The sequence below is a fragment of the Aedes aegypti genome, chromosome 3 (assembly GCF_002204515.2).
Source record: "Aedes aegypti strain LVP_AGWG chromosome 3, AaegL5.0 Primary Assembly, whole genome shotgun sequence".
Classification (NCBI taxonomy): Eukaryota; Metazoa; Arthropoda; class Insecta; order Diptera; family Culicidae; genus Aedes; species Aedes aegypti.
The window spans coordinates 322,221,081-322,232,032 of record NC_035109.1 but is presented as its reverse complement, the minus strand read 5'-3'; the positions used below and the strand labels follow the sequence as shown (position 1 = coordinate 322,232,032).

The following is a 10,952-nucleotide window of genomic DNA, read 5'->3' as shown; positions in this document are numbered from 1 at the left end:
TGCGTTTACATTTAAACACTGATTTGATTCACAGAATGGTGATTCAATGATTTAGTCTTTTCTCAACAGAATATTTCACCAAATTTGCATAGCTTGCACTTACTATAGTGTCTATGTACGAAAAATAGTAAAAAACTGCAAGCGGAAAATAGATGTATGGCGAGTCATTCTGTAAAGACTAATTGAGAACTTTCTTCATAAAAGTATTTGGAACCTATTGAGTGTGTGTATAAAGATGAAGAATGTGTCAAGAAGAAGAAAAAAAAAGAAGTTTGGAGTCACATAGCCCTCTACCCATCATATAACTAAGTACTTCAGGGTAATAAGAGTCTTTGATGAAACTTCCTCTAAGTAAAAGGGATACTCGTGGATACTAATAACACTATCGACATTTACAACTACTAATGATGTATTTTGAATCCAACTAGGTTTCATCTGCCACCACCTGCAACCCGAATAAATATACGGACCCCAAAAATGACTGATATTCACACTTAAATAATTATACCTGTTTTTCCTTGATCTTTGAAAACCTTGTGTCTTCTAGAGAATGATTCATTTTGACTGTTTACACAATTTTGTAGAACATTGTTGCTACCGGAAACTTCGCATTTTCAAAATATACGAGAAAAACTAGTTTTAGGGGGTCTTTCATAAAATACTCCCGTATTTTGGAAATGCGGCTGAATACACACTAGGTGTCTTTGGCAAAGTTGTTTGTATTTGAATTATCTACAACTTTGCCGAAGACATCATATTTAAAGATCGTCATTTCAAAAAAAAATGTTTTCGCAGCGCCTCCCGTGGCGAAGTTGCGAACTAACATTTACCGTCAATATATGCGCTATATTTTTAGAAAATTTTCGTCCGAAGACACCATTCCGAAAAAATCACGTTTAAAGGCGCTACAGAATTAAGTTCACGATTTCGGCCGATCGAAATACTGTGCGTTGGGCAAATTTGACTAGAACATCGATGTTTCTGAATCGATTCAAATTTGATATGTAGAACCGATTCATCGATTTAATCGAATCGTTTGAATCGATATCTTTAAATCGATTCGATTAAAAAGCTCATATGAAAATTCACAAAACATGTTCTTAAAGTAAAACCAAAAGCATGAGCATATGTTCTTCAAATTCCTTCAATTGAATTACCTACTTTTGAGATTAAAAATTCTATAATGAAGACTGCAAGGTTCAATTTCAATTGTAAACAAAAAATCGAATGAAGAATGGGGCTGAAGAAAATCGATTCACTCGATTTTGAGTGCTCCTAACATCGATTTAAAAAATCGATTAATCGGAACGAAAAAATCGATTTTCGGAACATCGATTTAAAATCGCCCATTGCTAGTCGGGACAACAGAGGAAATGCCTTCGTCGGTACTGCCGAGGATGGAAACCAACCAGCCCCCACTTTGAGGGAGGTTAAGGATGCCATTCACCAGCTCAAGAACAATAACCTGTAGTAAACGGGTTCGTGATAAGTTATCAAGCTGGCTTTGTTGACGGCCGATCGACAACGGACCAGATCTTTACTGTACGGCAAATCCTTCAAAAATGTCGTGAATACCAGGTCCCAACGCATCTCCTTTTCATCGATTTCAAGGCGGCATACATGTACAAAACGCTCATAAGGCCGTTGGACATCTATGGGCATGAAACGTGGACGATGCTCGAGGAAGACTTGCAAGCACTTGGGAGTCTTCGAACGTCAGGTGCTTAGGACGATCTTTGGCGGTGTGCAGGGAAACGGTGTGTGGCGGCGAAGGATGAACCACGAGCTCGCCCAACTCTACGGCGAACCCAGTATCTAGCAGGTGGTCAAAGCTGGAAGGATACGATGGACAAGACATGTTGCAAAAGTGCCGGACAGCGACCCTGCAAAGATGGTGTTTGCTTCGGATCCGGTCGGTACAAGAAGGCGTGGGGCGCAGCGAGCTAGGTGGGCGGATCAAGTGCGTATCGATTTGGCGGGCGTGGTGCATAATCGAGGATGGAGAGATGCGGCCACGAACCGAGTATTGTGGCGTGAAATTGTTGATTCAGTGTTATCTGTTAAGATGTTAACTAAATAAATTAAGTAAAACGTTCCGTTTGTTCTTTACTTTACATGATGGCCACGGTTAAAGTCATCACAACCATCCACCTCTATCAGGGCTTTGGACCTACCTCTGGGTATCAACAGTTTCAAGTTCTTTCGGAACTATGGTGAGCCATCATGCGCTAGCAGCGATAGAACGTAGTAGCCTAATAAACCTGTGAAGGAAATATACTGCCCATAACTGAATATTTGTCACATTCGACATTTTTGCCAATTTCGAGTTAATACCGGGGAGAGTCATCAAATGATAAATACTTTCGATGCAATATGAGTTTTACAAAATTGCAGACTCAAATAAGCACTTTTGAATTCTTGGTAATTTTTAGAAATTTTAGTTTCGTCCCACACTGCTATAAAATTTACACTTGGTATGGACCAATGCACGAGTTCACTCGTTGACGTTTGAGCGGTGCCGTATTATTTACGTGACTATGGAAACGAGTGAATTTGGCACCGCTCAAACGTCAAATTAGTGAACTCGTGCATTGGTCCATTCCAGTTACTCAATGCCTACTTTTGTCGAATGTTACAAATATGTAGTTATGTGCACGGTATACACAATAAGGTAGGCTATTCCCACGTGTAAACAACGATTTTCCATCAAACCATGTGTCGTCATTCCTATCGTCAAGCTTGAGACCCTGAGGATAGTAAAGGAGAGCAGGCCTTGCTTTCTTTTGCACTTGTTCGAGTTTGCGATAGGAATGACGTCACTGCCAATTTTCATTTTTCGGAGTATAATACCTTGTGTCTGTTTACCGTGGTTATGGGCAGTATACTAGATGTTTCAATAGCCAAGTGCTTGGGAGTTTTCCTGTATTTCTAGTGCGAAAATTACCTGACCGAGGTAAACTTAGCTGAGCATGCCGACCCTGAGGCAGTTGAATCGTCTGAATGGAGTCTCTATGACGCTCCCGATTGGCTGATAGATACTTACTTCAGGGTGGAACTAAAGCTAAGAAAAAATATATACAGGACTTTGAATTTTCCAAGTTTAGTTCGTCACAGTCCTTATGATAGTAAATTACCATGTGTTGCCAGTCACCCCGTTTAACGGCATACAAATATTATCGTTATAGCAAAGTTATCTTAATTTTAATCAAGGATCGTGATTATCGCTCTGGTTGAAAAAGACAGTAGGAAGAGGATCATCAAATCATTTACCTTTTTCAAACACATTCGTTAATCTTTGGTACACTTCAGTTTATTTGTCTTTCTTTTCGAATTCAGTGATTGCATATGTTTATTTATACTACAATGATTACGCGACTTGCCAATAAAACCGTAATTCAAAATTTTACCATAAAAGAGTCGCTAAAGCTAAAACTAGATAGGAAATTGCTATCTATGTGCAATTGCTTAACAAGCATTACAACTCCATCCGCCTAGATGTATTTATGAATTGTGAAAATGGTAATTTTAATCCTAAAATTTGAACAATCCGTTTCTCGACAAGGCAAACTCTCTCGATTGTGACTCGAATTCTTCAACCACAGCCCTATTAATCCTATTCATAATTATATAATTCATGGTGAAAATAAGAAGACATACGTATTGAAAAGGAATACGAGCCTTAGATAACGGTGATGTAAAGGCACACATTCCTTAGGCATTACTTACGAATCCGTACGGTGGCGCTGTGGGTTCCCGCCCGGGGAGAAACGCCACCTGTGAGTTGTTTGGCGACCCGTTGTTGCTCGTCAAACTTTCGTTCGGATTGGCCAACTCCTGCTGTTGCATTCGGGCCAGCACCAGCGCCTGGCGGCGTTTCTCGTTGACCATTTTGAAGTACACCTGCACGGCCAGGGCAGTCACAATGAACACTCCGCAGACGATGCCCACGATGGCCCATGGTGAGAATGATGAGCTGGACTCGTAATGAATGCCGGCTAGGTGGGTTCGATCTTGTAGTGCCGTTTCCGTATTTTGACCAGCGAGGATCACCTTATTATTGTCACTGGCCGATATTATCCTCGGTTGATCTCGGGTAACCACTGCTGGAAGCTGGAAACCAAGTGTGTACGGTTCCATCTGGCCTCGCAGTTGGGGTATGTACTGGAGAACGATATCTTGCGATCGCACGTGGCACATCCGGGTGAGTTTGAGCATTCCGACTCCACTGAGCTCGATATTTTTGCTGTTTCCGAGCCCAAAATTGACCACGATCATCGTACGATTTGGGACGGCATAAACCCAGCGGTTGGGATCGGCCAGTTGGATCCATATTTGATGGCGAAGCTGAAGGCGATTAACGCGACAATCTGAATCGGCGGTTGTACGATTGAAGAACGACGTTACGATACAATCTTCCGCCGAGGTCAAGTTCTTGATGAGATGATGAGTGTTACATAGGGCAAAGTCGTTCAGATGATTGCAGCTTTTGTACTCATCATAGTTCATGATCATACCGAGATGATGTTCTTTGTTGTAAACCAACACGTCGTTTTCTAAAGGGAACATCTTCAAGATACCGTCCACCATCTTGGGGACACTTGTACCCTTGAGGGTAGTGTACTGTACCTTGTTACAAAGTGGCAACAGGATGCTGACCTTCAGCTTACAGTCGTCCACATATGCAACCACCTTGGAAAGGGGATACAATTTGATGACGTCCCGTAGGTTGAACTGAACCGGAAAGGTGAAATCTTCCGGCAGTATCTTTTGAAGCTTTTCGATTTCGTTCAACAACCGAGTGGGACTGACAATGTCATCACTCAAAGAAACCGTACTTGACGACTGCAAAAGCTTCATGAACAATTCCTTCTTCCGAGTAATTTTGTTCAGCAGAATGTCCATCATCAGCAGTTGTCCCTCTCGGCTGTAATCGATCGTTCCAGGTTTCTTTGGATCCACTTGAAACATGTTACCGCTCAATACGGATATTGCTTTGTTAGTAGAGTCGAAGAAGTGTTCAACTTTCGAGGACTGCGTTTCAAGTTGATGGTCAACCTTCTTGAAACTTTCGTCGATTTCATCTCGATCCTTATCATCCATCAAGCCGAACCACGATTTCAAAATGCCCCTCTTGGTTCGCCTCTTGTCATCGCACAGGCTGTTCAGCAAACTTTGAAAGTCGTTCAACTCCCTCGTCAACTCGACGATATTCCCAATGCTTTCGCAACTTCCGGGAAACTTTTTCATCATTTCGTTGCAAGCTTTGATCAGCTTGTCCACGCTACTATTGGCCACCGATATTTCGCCGATGAATTCCTTCAGCTCGTAATCCGCCTGCAATGTCCAAGTGCTGACCTGGATTTTCACCGGCTTCAGGTTCTCAAAGTAGATCCCATCGCTGTAGATGGGAATGTTGCTAACCGGTAGATCGTTGTATGACGCTGCTGCAACTGCTGGCGGTGTTTTCCCTATTCCAACATTGAGCAGCAGGGCAAGCATCACTTCCAAACGGGACATTTTACTCGCCATACGCGTTTACAACAAGTTACGTAACTGAAAAATTAAGAATATGTTAGTCAACTATTATAGTAATTACACGGTGTGTCTAAGGGTGTCTACTAGACCGTTCCTTACTTTTCGAAAATGCGAAATGTTATAAGTTTGTCATAGTAAAGTGCTCGAAAAAAAAAAAATGGGAAAAATTTGAAGTCCGTTCGTGGACGCTAAGTGGTCCTCCAACGACCCTAAAGGTATCAAGTATAGATGACCCCTGTGCGCCAAATCGACCTCGCTGCCCTAGTGTACGCAATACGAGCACGAAAAGTCACTAGTAACAAATTTAAAATCAGCATATAACTTTAAGTAAAATAATGTTTTATACTGTGGATATTTTCATAACACTGCACGCTGACATGAAATTCAGAACTACAAAGGTATCGTTCAAATATTACGTAACGCAACAGAGGGAGGAAGGGGGTCGTCCGTAGCGTTCTGGATCATACAAAAGCTTTAAAAATTTAGCGGAACGTAATATTTGAATCATCCCAAAGAAAACAAACGTCTATGCTGATTATCAACGCGCGCTGGAGCACTAGAGCAGCGACACAGACAAACAGACGTCACACTCTCATAATTGGCCATCGACCACCTTTTTAACGGTCGGTTCAAAAATATGGTATGTGGCCGATTCACCACCCGCAGCGCTCGCATCGTTTTTGTTCGTGTTTGACGTTTGCACACTACCGCCATCTGTTGGCCTATCGGCCAAACACACCGATTTCAGCATTGGGCGTACATGTCCTCGCGACTATGATTTTGATCGACATTTGTTCTAAGTGTTACGTCTGTTTGTCTGTGGCAGCGATCTGGATTTTGTGCACGGGGACATCTACGCCTAATACCTTCAGGGCCTTTGGGTTGCCACTTAGCGTCCACGAACGGACTTAAAATTTTTACCTGATTTTTTTCTTTCCAAAACGAGCACTTTATAATAACGAACTTATAACATTTCGCATTTTCCAAAAATAAGGGACGGGTTAGTGGGCACTCGTTAACAGAAATGAAATTCTCTGATATTTCCAGGTTTTACAAAGTAATTTTACAGGTTAATTTCAGGTAGGTTAAAAAAATTAAACAATAATGTTGATTCAATAGTGTTTCAAGCTATCATATTTTTTAATACATGTTGTAGCTATTTCAAAGTGGAACAATATCAAAACTTAAGTTTTATTGAACTGAATTCTATTCATCATTTTGAACTGAACGAAACGTCAGTTTACATCATTCTTAAAGTTTATTTGTCACTACTTTACTAGTGCGAAAATAGATCATGCACTATTCATTTTTGGCCCGCGTTCAGTGAAGAAACCTCAAATGGTTTCCATAGGCCGTTTGGATACTTATAAGACAGCGTAATCAAGATCCACTTTTCTATCCAGGATCCAAGAATTCCTGTAGGGGTTATTCGAAAAAAAATCCATTCTTTTCTAGGAATTTCTCTAGAATTTCATCCAAGTATTATCCAGTGAACTTTGCTGCCACCAGGGGGATGGCCATCAGTAGCAGCTACTTTGCACGCAAAGATATCCGCAAGCACACCTGGCAAAACCCAAATGGCGATATTTGCAACCAAATCGACCATGTTCTGGTAGATGGCCGACATTTTTCCGATGTACTAATATCGACTCAGACCACTATCTCGTTGTAAGCAAAATTCGAGCGCGATTATCAACCGTTTCCGAGTTCTAGAAATCGGCAATCGTTGCGTTTCAATATCCAACGCCTGTCAGCAGATGGTGTAGGTACTGCTCAACGAAGACCAAGGAACGGTTGGTTCGACGAGGAGTGCCAGAGAATGACGAACGAGAAGATCTTGGCTAGAAGCCGGATGCTGGTGTCTGATAGCCGTCAGAGCAGAGAGCGGTACATGGAAGCAAGGGCAGCCGAAAAACGGATCCATCGCAGAGGCAGTAATTGCTCAGGCGCAAGAAGCTATGGAACAGAACGACATGCGACGGTTATACGAGTCCGTAAATGGTGTGCGGAGAAAAACAGCGCCTTCTCCCGCCATGTCCAACGACCGCGAAGGAAACTTGCTGACGAACTAAACAATGGTGGCCGCCAGGTGGAAAGAGTACTTCGAGTCATTGTTGAACGGAGATAATGGAAGCGCTTGGTGGATCGAAATCAAGTATGCGAGTGGTGGACGAGATTTCGCCACCGTTCGTAATCTTAGATGGATTGAAACAGGGTGACGCTCTTTCTAACTTGATGTTAACATAACGCTCGAACGTGTTATCAGAAGAGCCGGTGTGCAGAGAAGCGGTACCATTATCACACGTTCTCATATGCTCCTTGGCTTTGCGGACGATATCGACATCATCGGGATTGACCTTCGAGCAGTGGAAGAGGCGTTCATGCCTTTCAAGAGGGAAACAGCGAGAATCGGGCTCTCGATCAACACCACAAAAACGAAGTACATGATAGCTGGTGGTCAACGTGGGTCCGGACGTGTTAGTGGTAGCGAAATGGTACCAGGAGGTGAAAATTTTGAAGTGGTGGAAGAATTTGTGTATTTTGGAACACTAGTGACATGCGATAATGATGTTACCCGCGAGGTGAAAAGACGTATTGCAGCTGCGAGTCGGGCTTTCTACGGGCTCCGTAACCAGCTGAAGTCCCGTAGCCTACAAACGAAAACAAAACTCGCGTTATACAAGACACTGATCTTTCCGGTTGTCCTATATGGCCATGAATCATGGACATTGAAGGAAGTCGAACGGAGAGCTTTCGGGGTGTTTGAACGTAAAGTGCTGCGAACAATACTCGGCGGTAAACTAGAAAACGGCATCTGGCGACGTCGCATGAATCACGAGTTGTACCAAGTGTATAAAGAGGTGAATATTGTCAAGATAGATTGTTTTTTTTTTTTGATTACATCTGAAAACTATCTATGGAATCTTCTAAAACTTCTTTGAAAGCCCAGGAGTTCTGTGTTAATTAAGGATTATTTTAAAGCTTACACAGGTTTTATTAGAGGGTACTTTAGGATTTTCTTCAGAAGTACCTTACGGATTTATTTTTCAGAACCAAATTTTCATCGTTCCCTTGAAGATATTCCTGCAAGAATTCCTGTAAAAAACGTCCAAGACATACTTTAGAAAATTTCATAGTGGAGTATTTTTTTGTAGAAATCTTAGAAGGAATCTCTGGAGCAATTGCTGAAGGTATTTTCAGATAAATCTCTAGTTGAAATCTTATATAAACCCTGGAAGGAAATCCCTAGAAATCCCTCAGACATTTCTGAAGAAGTTATCAATTGAATTTTATAAGACGTTCTGACCATGAATTTTGTAGGATGTCCCAGGAAAACCTATGGATGAATCACTGGATAAAATCTTGGAGCAATTAGGACTTTCTTGAAAAATTTCTAAATGAATTTTTATGATTTGTGAAATAATCTTTGGAGAATTTCCATTTCTGTTGTACTTCTTGGAAAAATCAAGGCTTAATTTTTGAGGTATTCTAAGCGAAGTTTTTGGTGAAATGGTGAAATTCCCTATAGGGAAATTTGGTGTGTAGGAATATTCGTGGAATCTGAATATCTGAAAATACCTGAAGTAATTTCTGATGAAACTCTTACAGAAGATCATGAAGAAAAACACATACATTAATATGAGCAGTAATACTTGTAATAGATCTTAGTGAAATATCTGCTGTGATGGTATAAAGAATCTAACAGAGTTATCATTACGGTTGAATTATTAGGCATACAAAAGATGCGATATCCAAACATCATCTCTGTGATTTCAAATTATGTTAAAAATTGATGGAGAAGATGCTCGTATACTATATATGTCATGTATCTTTCGAGTGATGGGTGCTAAATTGATGGACATTTTTTCGTTAATAACGGTTTCAGGAACACCGTGACTAAATCACCTATTACTTACCGGTGTAACAATACTGAATATGGAGAATTCCTTTTATGGTCAAAATAATGCAATTTGGACAAAAATCATCCTTTTCTTTCGATACTTCGTTTCGGTGCAATGACTGTCCCCTGCAAAATAAAATAATCATTCTTAGCCTCTTATGGACACCCTGCACTTGATACACATAGGGAATGGAACAGTATTCAATTAATCGGAACTCCTGTAATTGAATCAGCAAAGATTATCACGATCGATTACTCACCGTCACCTCTGCTTCTACTAAAATATACCTCACGCGGTGGGAACGATTTCTTTTGCTTCTAATGTTGCACCAGAAATAGACAACCTTATCTTTGTATTCTTTGCTTTTTCACTGCCTGGTCAAGTAAGCTAAATAAATTGAACAGCTATCGAACCTCGCAACTTTTTAGTGAGTTAGTATTGAATTTTATGCGGCGGAATTAATTTCGCAATGCATCGCACAAGAAAACAAAATTAAGGTTTATTTTTGTTTTGCTCCAGTCGAAACGCGAACATCTGAAAGGTGCATCGTCGCACTACTGTGAATCTAACACCCATTTTTCATCACCTTTTTTTTATTTTCCGTGTTGGTGGGAATCTAACACCCAGGTTTTGTACCGGTGTTAAAAAATGGAGTGACTTTGTACAGAATAACATTTTTCAATGGGAAAATGTGTTATAAAGTTTTTTTTATTGGCGAACAGGTAAGATTAGGCGCGATACATGGAAAAGATAGCATAAGGGTTAAACTGTATAGCCATTTCGGATTGTCGTTTTCAATCCGGAGTATCTAAAAAAACCATCTTTATTCGTCGTTTGGCAAAAACTGCACGATAAAATTTTGACGAAACCCTCTCAGATCTTTAGTATAGACCTCAAATTGACCCTCAATTGGGAAATTGAGAGGCGACGGCTGAGACTTTATTTTATGGAAATTTTCGAAATTGATGAAAAAAAATAAAAATGGTTGTTAAAAATTGCCATCTTTGTTCGTCGTTTGGCAAAAACCGCACGATAAAATTTTGACGAAACCCTCTCAGATCTTTAGTATAGACCTCAAATTGACCCTCAATTGGGAAATTGAGAGGCGACGGCTGAGACTTTATTTTATGGAAATTTTCAAAATTGATGAAAAAAATTAAAAATGGTTGTTAATAATAACCATCTTTATTCGTCGTTTGGCAAAAACTGCACGATAAAATTTTGACGAAACCCTCTCAGATCTTTAGTATAGACCTCAAATTGACCCTCAATTGGGAAATTGAGAGGCGACGGCTGAGACTTTATTTTATGGAAATTTTCGAAATTGATGAAAATAAATAAAAATGGTTGTTAAAAATTGCCATCTTTATTCGTCGTTTGGCAAAAACTGCACGATAAAATTTTGACGAAACCCTCTCAGATCTTTAGTATAGACCTCAAATTGACCCTCAATTGGGAAATTGAGAGGCGACGGCTGAGACTTTATTTTATGGAAATTTTCGAAATTGATGAAAA

The 10,952-nt window shown here is 40.5% G+C and overlaps 1 protein-coding gene across 1 annotated transcript; it reads right to left on the bottom strand.

The window, feature by feature from the left end:
• Nucleotides 1-3,265: 3,265 nt before the first annotated feature.
• Nucleotides 3,266-9,984, bottom strand: LOC5565340. The gene is made up of 3 exons (XM_021849124.1): nt 9,697-9,984; nt 9,453-9,562; nt 3,266-5,553 (listed from the first exon to the last, which is right to left on the bottom strand). The coding sequence occupies exon 3, from the start codon at nt 5,527-5,529 to the stop codon at nt 3,712-3,714; it is 1,818 nt and encodes a 605-aa protein (XP_021704816.1). The 5' UTR covers nt 5,530-5,553; nt 9,453-9,562; nt 9,697-9,984; the 3' UTR covers nt 3,266-3,711.
• Nucleotides 9,985-10,952: the final 968 nt, after the last annotated feature.